Source organism: Pleurodeles waltl, chromosome 2_2 (assembly GCF_031143425.1).
Source record: "Pleurodeles waltl isolate 20211129_DDA chromosome 2_2, aPleWal1.hap1.20221129, whole genome shotgun sequence".
In the NCBI taxonomy this organism is placed as follows: Eukaryota; Metazoa; Chordata; class Amphibia; order Caudata; family Salamandridae; genus Pleurodeles; species Pleurodeles waltl.
In genome coordinates, this window is record NC_090439.1 from 296,518,533 (window position 1) to 296,538,095 (window position 19,563).

The window sequence follows — 19,563 nt, forward strand, 5'->3', positions numbered from 1 at the left end:
ACTTTGAAAACAAATTATTAACATTTTTGCTGTTGCACTTTCTGTTTGAAAACAAACGGACTTTAGACAAACGTGTTTCCTAACTAGAGCTTGATGCAAGATTATTATGGGCATTACATTTTTAGTAGTAGAATTAGAAGCCATAGCATTGTTAGTGATACACTTCACACCAGAGAAGGAGAAATCTATATTTGAATCTATTAACATGACATCTGCACACGTAATTAATGAGGAAAATCTGAAAGCTTCATTTGTACAGTATGTGAAAGATTACTCAACAAATGTTTATTCTATGTTAGTTCAAGAACACACACAAGCTTTACATGCAAAGGACTTACCTTCATTAGCTACAGAGGAGGTGACATAGCATCACATAGCTTTGTCATGTGCCATTACATGTAGTATTTTGCTTAGTTCGATGTATAGGCAAGAACACATTGAATACTATTATTCCAAACTTTGACATGATTCTTTCAAAGTATCTTTACAGAAGAGTATGAATTTACATCAACAGGAAAAAGAAATGTAAACAGCTTGGCATTACTTTAGACCTTTCCTTACTATAAACACTGTTAAGGCATATGAAAACAACTTGACTTGTTTAATTAGACCATTAGCAAAGACATTTATCCTGATGTTAGGGAAGAAAAGGTCACACATTTTATATAGCAAAAATGAACCTGTTTTTAAAAATGTTTCGAAGAAAGGAGAGGCATTCAGATAGAAAACGATTCTTCCTAATTTGACATCAGACAGAAGACAAAAGCGGAAAATATATGTTTAGAAGCCAACCTAGGAAAAAACTTGTAGGGAATGGGAATTGTGAACACACATTTGAATTATCAGGAGGTTCATGGCAAATTCTATAAGAAGAAACAGTTATTCTGGGAGTTTAGTTCATTTGTGGACAAGAGGCTTATGTCAGATTACCTCCTGAATGGGAGAATATTTGCTATCTAACTTAGATCCAAAAATGTATCATGAATATAGTGTAGATGAATTGACAACACCAGCAAACAGGTATACAGGTAGTATTAGTGAAGGGATACTATTACTTGGAGATATTTTTGTGCACTTTTTCCACCAGTAGAAGTAATTTTAAATGATGAAAAGATAAGAAAGGTTTAAACTGTAGTGGAAAATTAGTAACCAGTACTTCTGGAGCTTATTAGTGGTTAACACAGAACTACTAGCTGTTAAAGTAATGGTTTTGCAAAATCAATTACCATTAGACATTTTACTTGCAGATAAAGGCGAAGTCTGAAAGATGATGAACGTTCAGCATTGCTGCACATATATCCTGACAAGAGTATGAACTTCTTAAAATACACAAAGAACATTACTGATCTGAAGCCTGATTTATAAAAATTTAAATCTACTAGTCTTTTAGAAAGAAATTAGGTATCTACTAGATAAATCGTTACTGAATGTAAGTAACTTGTTCATTTGATAGAGACTTCTAGTTGCAGATTCCTTACCTTAGAATAGATACCCAAGCAATGCCATCTTCAGAGGTGGGCTGCGAACCAAAATCATACTAAAAAGCCCTGCAGGACTGAACGACCAAAGTAGCCGTCTCTGCAGACCTGACTGTCCAGGCAGTAATGTTTGGTAAATGTGTGCAATGATGCCCACGTTGCTGCCTAGCAGATGTCCAGGACAGAAACTCTGCGTGCCAACGCTGTGCTAGCAGCAGTTGCTCTAGTTGCATGAGCACGCAAACCCTCTGAAGGTTGCTTCTTCGCCAAAGCGTAGCACATTTTGATGCAGAGAAGCACCCATCGTGAGATGGTACGCTTCTGCACTGCCTTCCCTTTCTCCGCACCCACATACCCAACAAAGAGTTGATCGTCCACCCGCAAATATTTAGTGTTATCAAGTTAGAACGCCAACGCTCTTTTTGGATCCAGACGGTGGAGTCTCTCCTCATAAGAAGGATGTGGGGTGTGTAAAAAGTAGGCAAAGTGATGGATTGGCCTACATGAAAAGGCATTACAACCTTGGGAAGAAAGGAGGCCCTTGTGCGTAGCACTACCTTTTCAGGATGTACAGACAAGAATGGAGGCTTAGAAGAAAGAGCCTGAAGCTCACTCACTCTGCAAGCAGACGTGGTAGCCACTAGGAAGACAGTCTTGAGGGAAAGGAGCCACAAGGGACAATTGTGTAATGGCTCAAATGGAGCACACATCAAATAAGTGAGGACAAGATTAAGATCCCACTGAGACATGATAAATGGAGTGGGAGGATACAAGTGGGTTAGACCTTCAAGAAATCTACCTACAATACGGGATTTGTAAAGAGAAGGTTGACCTGGCAATTTAAGAAAATCCGAGATAGCTGATAAGTAGCCTTTAAGAGTGCCCAAAGCAGAACCTTGACTGGCTAATGAAAGAATGAATAAAAGAACCTCAGAAAGAGGGGCAGAGAGAGGATCAACGGATTTGTCCGTGCACCATGCCACAGATCTGTGCCAACAACAGGTGTATACCGTTTGGTGGAGGGATGCCTGGCTGCCAAGATAACATCGCATTCTTTGGGCGGAAGGTCAAAAGCCTTCAACTGCTGCTGATCAATCACCACGCAAGAAGGCAGAGTCTGGACAGGATCGGGTGAAGAACCATCCCCTGCTGTTGCGACAGAAGATCCTCCCAAAGAGGCAGTCTTATTGGAGGATCCATGGCCGTGCTCAGTAGCTCTGGGTACCAAACTCTTCGTGCTCCGTCCAGAGACATAACAATGACTTCGGACTGGTCATTCTTGATTTTCTTGAGAACTCTGGGCAGAAGTGGTATCGGTGGGAAGGCATACAGGAGGCCTGAGCCCCACTCAAGACGAAAGGCTTCCCCGAGCGAGAACCGCCTTGGAAACTCCAACACGCAAAACAGCAGACATTGCGCGTTCTCTGCGAAGGCGAACAGATCTATCCAAGGCTCTCCCCACTGTTGAAAGAGAGCTTGCACCACCTCCGGATAGAGACGCCATTCGTGATCGACTATGCATCGACGACTGATTTTGCTTGCTCTGGCGTTCAGAGAGCCCGCCAGATGTTGAACCACCAGGGAAATGCCCTGATGTTCCAGCCATGTCCAAAGTTGAAGAGCCTCTTGACAAAGGGTCCACGACCCCACTCCGACCTGTTTGTTGCAGTACCACATGGCGGTGGTGTTGTCATGAATCCCTGCACCGCCTTCATTTTGAGAGAGGAAAGGAATGTTTTCAATACAAGTCGAATCGCCAGGAGCTCCAAAACATTGATGTGGAGTTCAGACTCCACCGGAGACCAAAGATCTCTGATCTGCACCTCTACTATGTGGCCACCCCACATGGAAGGGAGAGGGATCTGCCGTTGACCCAATCCTGAATCTAAAGCCACCACTGCAGATCTTTCACAGTCCCCTCTGAGATCTGGACCATGGCGTTGAGATTCCCCTGGTGCTGCGCCCACAGGAACTACAGGTACCAATGCAGAGCCTGCATATGCCATCTGGCATTTGGTACTAATAGGATGCAGGAGCCCATGAGGCACAGCAGCCTCAGTCATTCTCACCGAAACCCGGGATAGAGGCTGAAACATCGGAATCATAGCCCAAATATCCCGAACTCGTTGATAGGGAGGATAGGCCCGAAACTGCACTGTGTCCGGAATGGCTCAGATGAAAGGAAGTGTCTGAGAGGGAGTCAAGTGTGACTTCGGCATGTGTATAGTGTACCCCAACGAATGCAGAAGGTTCTCTGTAGTCTGAAGGTGGGAGACGACTATCTGGGGGCGTGTCTGCCTTCAACAGCCAGTCGTCAAGGTAGGGAAAAAATGAAATTCCCAACCTGCGCACATGAGCAGTGACCACCGCCATCACTTTCGTGAACACCCGAGGGGCGCTGGTAAGGCTGAAGGGGAGCATGGTAAACTGAAAGTGCTTGTGACCCACCAAGAATCGTAGGTAACGTCTGTGGGCAGGCAAGACAAGGATATGAAATTAAGCATCTTGCAAGTCCAACACCACTATCCAGTCTCCTGGGTCCAAGGAAGAAAGGACCTAAGCCAAGGTGAGCATTTTGAACTTCTCCTTCCTGAGGAAGAGATTGAAGGTTCTGAGGTCAAGGATAGGACACAGGCCCCTGTCCTCCTTGGGCACCTGAATGTAGCGGGAATAGCAACCATAGCCAACTTCTGGCGCAGGAACCCTCTTATGGCCCCCTTGGCCAAAAAAACTGTAACTTCCTCGCAGAGAAGCACCAAATGATGCTCCATTAGAGGGCCAAATGATGGAGACATGGCCGGAGGAGAAGTCTCGAAGGGAAGGGAGTAGCCCCTTCGGCCGATCTGCAAAACCCACCTGTCCGTTGTGATGGATTCTTAATGGGGCAGGTGATGGCTTATCCTGCCACCAACTGGTCTGAGATGGGGGACAGACTAGGAAGTTTTGGAGGCTGCAGCCAGGGCGGGGTGGACTGGGCAGACCTCTGGTTCTTTGTCCCACAAGGCCGTGGGATTCAGCATCCCTGGCCGCGCAGGGGCTGCACAGCATGCGTGGCACAATGGCTAGGGAGTTCACACAACAGGAAGCCCCTTCCATGGCCACGAAAGGGGCAAAAGGCAGACTGGTGGGGCCGAGGGGCAGTGGAAAGTCCAAGCGACCGAGCCACAGCCTGGGAGTCTTTGAAACTCTCCAGTGCCAAGTCTGCCTTATCTCTGAAGAGATAAGCGCCATCAAATGGCATGTCCAGGATGGTCTGTAGGATATCACCCGAAAAATAGAAGTTCTTAACCAGACATGGCGTCGTAATGCCACAGTCGACGCAACAGATCTGCCCAGAGAGTCGGTTGTGTCCAGCCCACATTTTATGGTGAACTTGGCCGCATCTCTCCCATTGGCAACAGCCTGGGAGACGATCGCATGGGCCTCCTCCGGGATCTGCAGCAGAACTTGTGCGACAGTGTCCCACAAGGAGTGGGTATAACAGCCCAAAAGGCATGCAGTGTTCACTGACCACAACGCCAGACTGGAGGAAGGAACATCTTCTTCCCAAGATTATCCAGCCATTTTCATTCCCTATCTGGGGGAGCCAAGGGAATGCGCCAGATGACGAGGATGCCTAAATGACCAATCCCTGAGGCGTGGTGTATTGAGCAAGGAATTTAGGGTCATTCGGGATGGGTCGAGGGTGGCGAATGATTGTCCTATTCACAGGAGCCCTGTGCTGCGTTTGGACCAGGTACCCAGTAAAACATCAGTGAGGGCTTTGTTAAATGGAAGGAGAGGTTCTGAAGCAGCGGCTTCGTGATGAAGCACCTCCGTCAGGAGAAGTCCGGACTGCAACAGTAGGCAGCTCAAGGCCGAGGACCTCAGCCGTTCTCTACTGACCACCATGGAATAAGAAGCTCCCTCCGCTGTAGCCAAGGTAGGCGAAGACAGCATGCCAGTGTCTGAGAAGGTATCAAGACTGCTGGCGTCGCCCAATTCCTGAGCCCAGTCCATATTTTCATCATGCTGGTATTCATAAGGGTTGAGTGACCCCTCCAATTCTTCCTCATATTCCTACCCAAAGAAAAAAGGGTCTGAACTTGACCTGGGGTGGCTAGGTCTCATCGAAATCGGAGTCGACCAATGCCGTTCTGGCTCCAGGTCGTCAGGGATTGGGATCGGGTCATCGTCAATTATGGGCCCAACCAACATCAGGAGCTTCGATGACTTCGCCGGCGCCGGGGAAGGTCTCAGTGGTATGACCGGCACTGACGCGGAATCGAAGGGACCTTCGGTGGCCAGAGCCGGAGCTCCTGGCGCAAAACCTAAAAGGGCCCCCTTCGAAGCCCCCCGGCTCTGATGGCGCTGTAGAGGGGTTGGAATGCCCAAATATGAGGCGCATGGCCTCATAAAATTCTTTTAGCTGGGCAGGGGTCGCTCTGGCTCCTGGAAATTCAGGGAGGCGCGGAGCGGACCCAGTAGCAGCTCCACAGACGGAAGCATAGAGCATCGACGTTCTTCCTGCATCGCGTTAAACCAGCGATGGGAGAAAGTTGAAGAATGCCTAGCGTTCTTTGACTTCTTGTTCTTCTTACCTGAATGTCCCGATGATTTGGAGGACGACGAGTGGTGATGACTCCTCTGCCGGTCTCGAGACCTTCCCCTCGAGCGAGACTGGGAATGATGCGGAGACGAGTCCGGGCTGCCATGAGCTTTAGGGACCACTCCCTCAAAGCCTTCGGGTGCATGGCCTGGCACTCGGAGCACGACTTCGGGTTGCGGTCGCGCTCTAGACAGCTCAAACAGACCCGATGCGGATCCGTCACCGACATCATTCAGTGACAATCCTCGCAAGGCTTGAACACGGTCTTTGGGGACAGCATAGACACACCAAAAGTCACCAGAATATTCAACAAAAGAGTTGAGGCCAGTCAAAAAGTGACCAGGGTAGCTCTTCTCCGGATCAGCACGTGGTGCAGAAAGAAAAGAACTACGTCACTGAGGCAGCGCCTATATTCGATCCCGTCGTCATCACGGCTACCACATAAGAGGGAGACCAGGGTGGCAAAGAAAGGTCTGTTGTTTAATTTGCATTGTTTGCCTACTTGTTTACAAGACTGCTACCCTAGACAGTTTGCTTGGAACATTTTATGGACCCAGATAGTTCTGATAAAGAACTGCGCTGCTTATTGTTCTGTCAAGAGGTTGTTGACAGTATGGATCTATGTTTGCTATCAGGCCGCCTCTCTAAAGACTAACTCAGAGCCTGCAAATGTGCTTAATTTCAACTATTTTTTGCAGCTCGAGTTCACCCACCAGTCAGTGGCACTCAAAAGGATGCAAAATGACCATTAGATGCAGGCGCAGTGTGTTTATTTAGCAGGGATTGTTATTTTTCTTTAAATAGTTTCAGAATACGAAATATAAAAATGATGGCACCATACGATTGATTACATTTGTCATAAATATCCCATCTTCTGCCAAAATTGTTCAAATGATTCAATATAGTATAAATAGCTTTCTGAGCCACCATTTATCTTAACATTTCAACTCAAAATTTTAAAAATAAGGGGAGCCTAGACTACACCCCTGCTTCATAATAAATGATCGAGCAACAGAAATATCTAGATAAGCAAAAGGAGCAACCATGCGGGCCCAAGTACTAGAGGCAGGGGTTTCACACAGTCCTGAGCAATTTTTATTACGATACTGAACTGGGGTAAAACAACTCCAGTACTCAATAAAGGACTGTGCCCTTTGCAATCTAGCTGGAATCAATATTTGACACGGCCAATCCCTGGTGCCTTGTCACTGATGGTGGCTTAAACTAGCATCCAGTTCAACCAGTTACCAATCACAGACGGTCATTTCACCTAAAACGGACTTATTTAATACATACCAAGTACTGTGAAACTTTATTGAAGCATAATTGACAGTTAGATACATTCATTCAAATAAAGAGTTTTCAGACTGGTAATAGATAGACTGATTAGCAGACAGTATGTCCATAACCGGAAGCATTACCAGAAATTGAGAATGCCTGAGGCCACAAAGCCATGAAATCTGACAACTGAGTGCCATCTTTTTGTACAAACACCTATTTACAAAGGTTTGCCATATTAACAAATGTTTTCTTCAGAACCCATTATTTACAAGGAGCAAGACAATCATATATAATACATAAACTCAAAAAAAAAAAAAAAATGTAGGGCAATCAATCGCAGGCCGTGAAATCGTAAGTAGTTTCGAAGGTTTTATGCAGAATTCACAGGTGTTCCACAGTGTTTGTGCCACAAGTCGATAGCTTTGCTAACAATGGCATCGGTGTGGTCTTGAGGAATCTGAAAATCATACAATGTATAAAAAGTTTTATAAACAACCAGGTTTGAATTTTCATGTTTTCTTTCCAAACGTTTTACACCAACCAAACATTAAAAAATTAAGATCTATTTAAACCACTAAATCTTCTTGAAGTCTGTCGTACACTTTTACCAAGACGAAAACATTAAAAAAAATACAAACATGCAAAAAAAAACATTATCTTAGCTAAATCATTTCTGTGAACTTTTATCATTCAGCTATGTGAACCACAACAGCTGAAATGATGAAGGAAAATAAACATAATTTCAGAATTGCTCTACACCCTTCTCAAAGTGATCGCCTTTTAGTCCAATAAAACCGATTCAATTGATCTCAGGCAACACACACCTGTCCTACTGATGTTAGGTGGGGTAGGGTAGACTGGAGTGGGGTGGACGGTGGTGGATTTGAGTGAAGTGGGTTAGATTGGACCTAAGTGGGGTAGTTTTGTTTTGTTTTTTTGAAGTGGGGTAGATTTGAGTGGCACGTGGTATGATGGAGTGATGTGGAGTGGGTGGAGTAGAATGGAGTATGGAAGATTGGGGAAGAGTGGAGTGGTGTAGATAGGATGGGTTGGAATGGGGTACACTGGGGTGGAGTGGAGTTGGAGAGATTGGAGTGGAGTGAGATAGACTGGGGAGAGTGGAGTGGGGTAAATTGGGTGGACTGGACTGCGCTAGATTAAGGTAGAGTGGATCTGGGTAGATTGTAATAGAGGGGAGTAGAGTTGGATAGATTGGAGTGGGGTCGAAATTGGAGTGGAGGGAGATAGATTGGAGAAAAGTGGATTGGACCAGGGTAGACTGAAGTGGGGTACATTAGGATTGAGTGGAGCAGATTGGGTGGAACATAGAAGGATAGATTGGAATGAGTCTGTAGATTGATGAGGGATGATTTGAGAGGGATGAATGGAGTGGGGTAGAGTGGAGTGAGATACACTGGGGTGGACTGAAGTGAAGAGGGGTAGATTGGGGACCAATAGAGTGCAGTGGCTTGAGGTAAATTGGATTTGAGTGGGTAGATTGGAATGAGGAAGAGTAGACTGGAGTGAAGAGTAGTAGATTGGAGTGTAGAGGGGGTAGATTAGGATGGAGTGCCGTAGAATGGGAGTAGTGGCATAGATTAGGGTGGAATGGAGAAGAGTGAAGTGGGGTAGATTGGAGAGAGGTGGGGCAGAGTGGAGTTGGAAAGACTGGAGTGTAGTGAGATAGATAAGGGAAAATTGGAGCGTAGTGGAGTAGATTAGGGTGGGGCAGAGTCGGGTAAATTGGAATTGAGTGGGTAGACTGAGGTGGGGTAGATTGGAGTGTGGTAGGCTGGAGTTGAGCATGGTGGATTGGAGTAGAGTGTGGTGAGGTAGACTGCAGTGAGGTAGGGGTGGAGTGGGGTGACGTGGGATAAACTTGAGTGGAATAGTAGGGGTTGATAGTCAATAGGGTTAGATTAGGTTTGGGTAGGTTGGAGTAAGGTAGATTCGGTTGAGGAAGACTGGGGTGGGGTAAATTTGGGGGGGCAGATTGGAGTAGGGTAGACTGGATTAAAGTGGAGTGGGGCAGAATAAAATGGATAGGAGTTGGACAGATTGCAGTGGAGTTTAGAGCGGAGTGTGGTAAACTGGAGTGGGGTAAATTGTACTGGGGTAGACTGGAGTGGAGTGAAGCGGACTGGGACGGGATAGATTGGAGTGGAGTAGGTTGGGGTACATTGGAATGGGGTGGATTGGGGTAGACTGGAGAAGATAGGAGCAGAGAAGTGTAGATTTGAATGGAGTGCTGTAGATTGGGGTGGGGTAGAGTAGAGTGTGTTAGACTGGAGTGAGGTAGACTGTAGTAGAGTGGTGCAATGTAGTGGACTGGAATAGGGTAGATTGGTTTAGACTGGGGTAGATTGTGTTGCAGTGGGGTAGACTGGGTTAGAGTGGGGTAGACTGGAGTGATATGGGATAGATTGGGGTGGGGTGGGTATACCGGGGTAGCATAGACTGGAGTGGAGTGGGGTAGAGTGGAGTGTAGCAAAGTGCACTGGGGTACACTGGAATGGAGTGGGATAGATTAGAGTGGGGTAAATAGTGTGGGGGTGTAGAGTGGAGTGATGTGATGTGTAGAATGGAGTGGCATGAGTCATGGAGTGAGTGATGTAGATTGGAGCAGCATGGAGTTGAGTGGCATGGAATTAAGTGGCATGACATGTCGCAGAATGGAGGGGTATTAGAGTGGAGTAGAGCGTCGCAGAATGGAGAGGTATGGTATAGAGTGGAATGGCATAGTGTGGGGTATTTATGGTGTGGCAGCACACTGCCATTACAGAAACACATTTAAACTGAAAAGACCATTACATTAGGACCAAAATATGGTTTTACTGCAAACAAACGATAATGTGTGCAAATGTCATCACCAAGTGTATTGATGTGCTTTGATCGTATTTGAATATTTCTTTCCACCACACTTCAGACTTACAAAACATGTGCTTCATTTGAACTGATTATGATATATTCTGAACCACAAGCATAGTTCTTTTTTGTGTGCTACAAAAAAAAAACATCCCTACATCCTTTCTTGTCTTACATGGTTACTCAGGAGGTTTGTCATATAAATTCTATCACTTTGAAGTCAGAGAAAGAAAAAAAACACTAGGGTTCCTGGAAGAGAGAGCATTACATTTGAACTCTGTCTTTGAATGCACAGCAAAAGTGACAAGATAAGAACAAAATTTAAAGACCAGTTTATAGAAAGTAGGTTTGTGAAATAATACGGTAAACAAGGTTTGGGCCACAGGAATGACCAGCGAAAGCTAGACAGCATAAAGAAAACAGAGCCAGCAAAGAGAAAGCCAGAAAGTGTGACTACAAAGCCAATGGTAATCAACAAACAGAATGCATTCCTGAAAGCCCTGAAGATGTATTTAGTAGGTAGTCTACAGCCTAGAAAGTAGATCCACCAGACTTCCAGTTGTTCTCATTGTCTTTTTATGTTTCCTCCACAAGGCTACAGCCTCACATCCTCACACACAAGAAACTGGAACTTGGACCTGAGATACCTATGAGTATTTTGAAAGACCTGTCTTACAACAATCAATATTAATTTTTGCATTTAGTGTGTAAGCTATGCTCATCTAAATGAATTATATTTTTTTCATTGTTTGATTAATATGCAATTTGCTACGGGGCGCTTCAGGGCATCTATCATATCTTGCATAGTCTTGAGTAAGAACTTTCTTCCAGTTTGTGAATGCATTAACTCTAGACCTTTTATAACATTACCACAACAGGTAGAATTCAAACATGGACATGTTCCGTAATATTTTACAGACAAGTACTTTTGTTTCCTTAGACTTTATATCATTTTTTATCAATCCAATATTATTTTTTTTGTCTTGAAAATATCTCAGTCTGTTTTGTGTAAACCATGCTCTAATGCTTTTTGCCTTAATGTTTTATCCACTTTCTTCTTTGCCACTTTGTTGCAGCATTGATAAAAACATTCATTTGTTTAATTTCATTCTATTTAATTGTATATTCAATTCTGTTTCGTCCATGATTATACTTTTAATTTGCAACATCTTGCTAAATGGTAGAACTTTCAGTAAGGACTTAAGAGTGGATCTCTGATACATGCAAAATGTCGTTTTATCAGTTTATATAAATGTAAATCAGTTCTCAATTCCAGACATTTCTTCAAAACTTTGGCATCATGAAAAGAATCTTGCTCTTGGAAATTCTCTATAGTACATTTAAAAGTGTTACGGACATTTTCAGGTGTTCTACAAACTGTTTTATCTCTTCAATTGTTTTTCCACAGACACCAAATACATCATCAATGTAACGTCCCCAAACTCTCAATTGTGGGTTCCACACATGATTACCCAACACCTAATTGCTTTCAATGTGATGAATAAATGTATTTGCATAAGGGGGAGCCCACACTGCACCCCATTTTGGTTCCACATGTCTGCTAGTAAGAAGAATTCCCAGAACTATAATATAAAATGACATACAGTATTTTATTTAAAAAGAGTCAAATTATTTCAAATGTATTCTATGATGTATTGACTCTTTCAGTGCTTTTAATCTGTAATTACATGGAAAATCCCCATAAAGATTTACACCCCCTGAACAAAATATCATAGTGTTGAATTTTCACATCATGGAAATTTATGGGAAATTTTGTTATGACCTCTGAGAGCTGAAATGCATTCCAATAAACTTAAATGTAAACCTTTGTGCTTCGCTAACCAAATGAACATGGCCAGATACAATTTTACTAAAAGTAGTTTTATTATCATAAAGTATTTTATAACGTACAAATATCACTTGCAGGTACAAATTAAGATATGTTCCGAGCAGGTATTCAAAACATGACTATTCAGTTGTTGAGCGGCTGTTTAAAGTTTTTTTTTGAATTTGCAGAAATAGGGTTCATGTTGAATCTTCATGGGGCTACTGTTCCCCACGTTTCCAAAGTTAAGCATTGAAAAACAATCCGTGCTTAAGAGTGTGAGCATGGAGTGGAGTGCTTTGAACATTTCTTACAAAGAAACTTTGAGGCCCTAATGTAGTACACCTTTTAACCAAAGCAAGATGATTTAAATACAATACTTTTAATGGCAAAAAGCTACTGAAGCAGGTAGAGGTTTTCCCTAATTTTCTGAGATTCAAGATCAATCTTACTGTGCTGATTTGAACATGTAAAAATTGTAAATTATTTTTCTTACTAAACAGACAGAATTACAAAAAAATAAATGGACTGAACAAAAGAGTTATCCACCAAGATTCTGTGTGGAAAAGCTAAAAAAGGAAAGACTTGTCATAGAATATATATATAAAGACAAGACTTTGTCACTTTGGTGATTAAACTCCAGGGTAGAATCCAACATTATCCTAAAGCTTCTTGAAGCGAAAAATGGCTGAGGGCAACTTCTCACAGATGCAGGCCAAAGTTCACTGTATTGATCTCTTTTGAAAATTTAGCTTAAGATAATAATATATTTCCCAGTGGTGGTGGCAACTGGGGAGTTCTAATTAGAACTACATTTCCCCAGAAAAAGCAAGTTTTTGGATTGCTTATAACATTAGTGCTATTTGATGAATCTTCACACAAAAAAGTCTTATGTACCTCAGCTCCTTCCTGGAAAGCTTTGTGGTGATTTGACAAGCGGGCTGCAGAAAATGTATGGGGGCGGGGGGCAAAATAAGTTTTCCCTATTCATTCTTCCATAGGAAAAATGAACAGCAATACCACATAAACTGCTGAAAAGAGTTAGTACAAAATTTGGAAGAAAGGTAGATTCTAGTCTAGAAACCGTGCATTTTGGTGCAGAAATCGTCCATTTAGTTTGATACATTAGGGCTCATAGATTTTGTATCTTTTAAGCCAGCAAACTTAAAAAAATATATCTTTATTGTTTCTAACATAAGACATAACATCCCTCTTATAACACTCCCCCCACCAATTAAGCTCACAGTCAGCACTGTTCAAATAACAGTTGGCTACTGGCATTGTAGATGCCACCATACATTCACACAGCCACTGGTACATAATCTTTGTATATCAAAAAGTTTCCACACCTCCCTCTAACATTCTATTCAACATCCTGTTGTGGGTCAGTTTCCCCATCAGGTTCATCCATTACCCATTGTATACTAATGTCCTCCATGTCCCTTCCATGATACCACCCTGATCAAGGTTCCTAAAAATCAGTCTGTGATTCACCCCACACACTGCTCACACTCATCAGGCCAGGTCCCTCACCCATTACCGCATAGTGGGAATTCTACTTATGATCCATTTTAGTGCTATACATTTGTTTAGCCACAACCAGACCTAGCTCAGTCACCCTGTCCATGTCTTTAGTGTTTCTGCAGTGGGGCACCAATCTCAGTAAAGACAACGGCACCGTGCATCGTAGTGTCAAGCCCTGTGAAGTGCAGGGATCACCTCCTTCTAATATTTCTGTATCCCGGACACTCCAACCAGATATGTATGTATGTGCCCACTGTCAGGTTGCATTTCAGGAATATCCCCAATTTAGAAGAATCTAATTTGTGCTACCATTGCGCTGTTACATAATCTTTGTGTACACATTTGTAGTGGATCAGCTTCAACCGAGCATTATGTAGTTTGTCTGCAATTGCCTATAATGTTCCCCCATTCACCATCCCCTAGTTCCTCTCCGAGGCACTTTCCCATTGTTCTTTAAGTGCAACAATGTGGATAGTCATCTGTGGAAGCAGCAGCGCATGGAGTTGTGATATTAGTTTTGCACTGCCAGCCATGTCTGGCAGTGTCTGGTTCAAGATATGAGTGTACGGCTCCTGCAGGAATCCTGGCCATGCTTGTTGCAGTGCGGCCGCCAGACTGGCGCATGCCAAAAAGCACCTACTGGCCACTTGCCACCTGTCACAGAAGGCTGCATACTCAATCAACCTGCCATCCTCATACAAATATCCCAGTGATTAGGGGTCCGCACTCTCTCTCTCATGTTTCTTATGAATAGGGGTGTTTTTGGGTATTTGATGGATTGTTGCATATATTAGTAGGCACCACTGCTCTTGGACACACGTTCCCAGACCTCTATAAGCTTCCATATCTGCAGCAGCCATGTACCCGTTCCCTATGGGCCACCAAGGGAAGTGCAAGTAGCTGTGTGGGGTGCAGGAGGCATCTCAGGAGTTGCACCACTGGGTCCGCACTCTCCTAGACAAACAAAGGGACAATGTGCTGCAGCTGGGAGGCCCAGTAGTACGCTCTAAAGTTTGGTGCCTGAAGATCTCCTCCATCCCATGAAAGCTTCAATACAAGTAAGCGGATCTTGGCGCTACCAGTGCCCCTGTATTACTGTCTAAGCAAGCCATCCAGCCTACAGAAAGCATGCCTCCGGTATGCCAATAGACCTATGCTACAGGATATAAATCCCTCTAGGCAGCATTATCATTTTACTGATCGCTGTGTCCCCTATTAGGAACATCAGGAACCTCACAATTTGTGGACACTACACCCTAGGCCCGACAAGAGGGCACCCACATTTGCGTCATGCATCTGCGCCACACTGAAGCTCAGGTATTTACCTAAATACTTGCCTGAGGTTGACTGCAGCCTTATGTTGGGGAGGTCCTCTACCACAAAGTGGCTCGCTGCGATAGGGTACAGGGCCAACTTATCGGCTTTCAGCCGGAAGCCAGAGTGCCCCTCCACCTCCCTGTAATGTGGTCCACTGCCCTTCATGTGTCCCCTGGATTTCTGAGTGTCTGTAAGATGTCACTGGCATAGAAGGATTTAATCTCTCACCTGCCTCTAACTAGTATACCATCATACCCATGCCTGAAGCTTATCACCTGTGCCAATGGTTCAATCACCAAAGCAAAAATCAACAGGGACAAGGGCAGCCCTTTTGTGTTCGTCTTTCCACTGCCCAGCTGTCTGCCAATCTATGCCCCACTTTCACTGTAGCTTTACTGCCTGTATACAGGCGCCCTCTACCCATTTCAGGTAGTCCATCCCCAGACCGTATGGCTGCAGCACACAGAGAATGAAGAGCAAGTCCACAGTATTGAATGCCTTGTGTGCATCCAAACTAGCAAGGGCGCACTAGCAAGACACATGCTACTTTGTACTTATTGAAACCATTATTTTAGAACGTGCAATAACACATACACATGCTGGTGAAGTACTCAACATTTTTATTACACCCACTTCCAATGTAGTTTAAGTTCATTGCCAAGACACACAGTACACACTGAAGTACTTACAGTTTGCAGAAACTGAGCAATAGATTCAGCCGTGGTTAGCCCCAATAGTTTCATTTTGAAGTTCACTAAAATTTCAACAGCAACAAACACCAGGATCTTGCAAGAGCCACTTATTACTTTGTCCCACACCCTATAAAAAACATTCAAAATATGTAAAACACTACAAAACACTGCTGCCAATTGCACTGAGATGTTTCTGAAACACAGAAAAAATGATGGCACAAAAAAATGTCAATTCACTCCCACATCAAAGGTCATATTTGGCAAAGCTCTGTCGCTGTGGGAAACCAGTAAGCAAACACTGCACAGTTTTGCCACAAGTTCAACCTGTCCTTCATCAAGGCATATCACAACAAGGTAATTTCATACACACTTCATTTTAAAGGAATGAATTCAACTTGCAATTTACCCAGAAGCACGACACTTCAAAGAGTTAATGAATACTTACAAACCGGGGGATTAGGCCAGTTTCCCAAATATTAGTAAGTGTAAATACACGTATGCCTGAGATTAAAACTGTACAAAGCTATTTATGATTTTTGAATCACAAACAAGTGATCCCTGTTCTCCAAATGACATAACAACTATGGTAGTTTAAGTAGCTTAGTTCTGTCAGCCCTAGCCCTACAGCTGAAGGTAATTCTTGGAATTGAAATTTCGTGAGTTACAATGTTTTATTTTTAATAAGTTCTCCTTTTTTATGGATTTTCTCACACGCTGGTCCACTTCACATTAGTAGCTGGCAGATGACTCCCATCCTCTATCTCTTTAACTGATGTGGCACACTTAACAACTGATCAGTGTACAAGTTCTGCAGCCTGCATTCAGAGATTCAGGTCCTTCCATGGGATGTTTCACGAGGGGAATCCCCTTTCTCCTTGTGTATGCTGCTTACCAGCCACATGTGAAAGGTCACTGATGAACTGTGCTTTCTACGTCCGGACCTAAGGCGAGGATTATGCTATCTATCTCAGCTACACTCCCAGGGGAGGAATACAAACCCGTATGCAGCGGTGTCACACCGCTCCAATATTCACTCACAACAGACCCTTGTTGGGGCGTTACGGCTTCCAGGCGTCCTGGGAAATGGAAGGAGACAATGGGCTCTTCGTGTCTGACGGTAGCCAGAAAAAAGACAGAGCGAATCAGGTGTGGAGACGCGAGAGGCACGAAGCATGTCTCTAATGAACCCACCCTCTAGGGGGCTGCATTTGTATCCGCACCTGCGCAGCCCCGGGATCAGCCCCAAAGGAGCATTGAGACACGTTCCAGCAGCAGTACATAGCAAGTAACAGGCAAGCACAATCGTAGTTTGAAAGGTCAAAACAGAAAATTCGAACAATATGAAGAAACAGTACTTATCTTTCTGCTGGCGCAGGAATGGAAAGAGGATGATTCAGGAGGAACGGAGCATTATAATGGAACGGACAGACTGCGATTGGGCAATTTTTTGTAGTTCTTTCCTGTGGTTTTATGGGAAAACTAGTTCGGTAATATTTTCATGTTGAAGTCTGCTGGAGTTCAATAAAGGATGGAAAGTGATAGCATAATCCTCATCTCCGTGTCCTTAATAGAACTGAAACTTTCTGTTACAAATGCAAAGAAATTTGACATTCTTTGGAAAGAGGCTACACAAACTGTAACCAAAAAAGCTTTGGCTTGATGCCATCCCTCCTTCTCCTGTCTCTTCACCCCCTTAAATTGCCGTTCATTTAATGAACAAACGGGTACCCCCCTCTATATAAGTGAACTCCCACACATACCAGAATGGGAAGTTAAGTGGGCAAGATGCTCCTACAGAAAAAAAAAGCCTTGACTAATAAATGTATTACCTTACATTTCCCCTAATTTCCAGGACTCTAAACCTTTAATGTTGGATGTTTTGACCACAGTAAGACATGCCACAATGGTGTTTGAACATAAAATTGAGACTGTAAATCTGTAGGTGAGTCTTCCAAGGGATGATTTCAAGAAAATGTATAAGGGTAGGCACAGCAAAAGGAACTCCCTGAGAATAATGGAGACTTGAAGGTACTTAAGAAAGCTGTGAAGGCAAGGGGTTGCCTCAGGACATTTTAGGAAATATGAGGGTCTTGGAGGAATTCTACAGCCTAAACAGGCCAGCCAGAGACTTGACTTGCTACTGGAAGTAAGGGTCAGTGATGTTGCTGGAGTTGGGACAAGTGGGAAGGCAGAACTGACAACTGTGTCTCCAGAAAGTTAAATAAAGCATAACGAAGGCTAGAGCAGGTGGCTGTGATTTGTGTTGTTGCTGTCGGAAAGGACTGCTATACCCTGCTATACACCCCTGTGGGGAATGTGTCATGACTTGCACATCATTTAACTACATCTGAAAGTGATATGTATTGTTCTGTAAAACAATAAAATAATATTTTGAAACAAAAAGAAAACTGTGAAACAAATAGATGCAAGGGAAGGTTCAGCACCAGGGTCGACAGACAGAAAATAGATCTGGGCACCAAAATAAAAGTGACCCCATTTATTAATTCGAGGGGAGCAGTTTGAACTTGTAATGACGTGGTATAAGTGTTCTGCAAAGTATGGATGACTGTGTGGATTTGAGCTTGCTGCAGGCAATGTTTGCTTTAATATATGGGAAAGCAATAGCAAAAACCGGCCTAGCAGACTCTAAAACAGACCCAGAAATGGCTAACGATCATAGACAAAGAGGAGCTATTGGTTTTGCCAATGTGTTTTGGCCTTGTTGTACACCAGTGTGACTACTGTTCGGTATGGCTAAATGCTTGTGGCATAGAGGAGAATGGCGTGGTGTAGCATATGCCATAAGGCGGCATAGAGTGTCCTACAGTGGAGTGCTGCAGCGGCACAGAAAGCAGTGGCGTGGATAAGAGTAGTGAACAGTAGAATAGAGTGGCTTACAGTGCACAGGCATAGAGTGTAGTGGTGTATCGTGCAGTGGTGCAGAGCAGGGTCCAGTGGAGTAGAGTGCAGCAGTGCAGAGTAGAGTGCTGCAGGGTGGTGTAGAGTAGAGTGGTGCAGAGAAGAATGCAGTGCCATAGAGTTCAGTGGCATAAAGTACAGTGGTGCAAAGTAGATTGGTATAGTGTTCAGTGGAGGAGACTGAAGTTTTTTAGAGTGTTGTCAAGTGCAGTGTTGTAGGGTAGAGTGGCGAAGAGTGCAGTGGCATGGTGGGAAGTGGTGCAGAGTAGTGGCATAGAGTATAGTGGTGCACAGTAGAATGGAGTGGGGTAGAGCGCAGTGGCATAGAGCAGAGTGGCGTAAAGTGCAAGGGCGTAAAGATTTGGAGAGCAGAGAATCATGGCATAAAGTGCAGTTGTGCAGAGTGGACTGGCATCAAATGCAGTGGTTTAGAGTAGAGGGGTGTTGAGTGCAGTGGCATAAAGTAGAGTGGTGGAGAGTAGAGTGTAGTGGCATATAGTCCAGCAAGTGGAGTAGCGCAGAGTTGAGTGGCACGGAGTGATGCTGAGTGCAGTGCATACAGAAGATTGTTTCAGAGAAGAGTGAAGTGAAGTAGAGTGGAGTAGTGCAAACAAGGGTGGAGTGGTGCAGGATAGAGTGCAGCGGCATAGAGTGGCGTACAGTGAAGTGGCGCAGAGTGGAGGGGTACAGAGTAGAGTGCAATGGAGTAGAGTGCAGTGACTTAGAGTGCAGTGTTGTAGAATAGTGTGGTGTGGTGCAGAGTGAACTGGCATAGAGTGGTGAGGAGTAGAGTGCAGAGGCAAGGGGTTGTGCAGAGTAGAGTGGAGTGTTGTAAAGTCGAGTATGCATGATGTGGTAGCACACTGCCATTACAGACGACTCATTTTCAATGTACCATTGCATTTGCAAAGACATACAGTTTTAGAGATAAACCTATATAGCACAAAACGATAATGTGTGGAAATATCATAATCTAATGTATTGATTTGTTTTAAATTTGTTTTAAAATATTTATTTTATCCACACATTTTAATTGCAAAGAAATGGTGCTTTATTTGTGCTGTGCTTTTCTAA

General features: G+C 43.9%; 1 protein-coding gene across 3 annotated transcripts in view; it reads right to left on the minus strand.

Moving 5' to 3' along the window:
• Positions 1 to 269: 269 nt before the first annotated feature.
• The window catches only part of TBC1D7 (TBC1 domain family member 7), a 159,722-nt gene continuing 140,428 nt past the window's right edge, over positions 270 to 19,563 (minus strand). For all 3 annotated transcript variants that reach the window (XM_069219742.1, XM_069219740.1, XM_069219741.1), the window contains 2 exons: positions 15,568 to 15,697; positions 270 to 7,804 (listed from right to left, as the gene is read on the minus strand). In XM_069219742.1, coding sequence (XP_069075843.1) covers positions 7,718 to 7,804; positions 15,568 to 15,697 — 217 coding nt within the window. In that variant the 3' untranslated portion in view covers positions 270 to 7,717. The remainder of the gene's footprint in view (positions 7,805 to 15,567; positions 15,698 to 19,563) is intronic.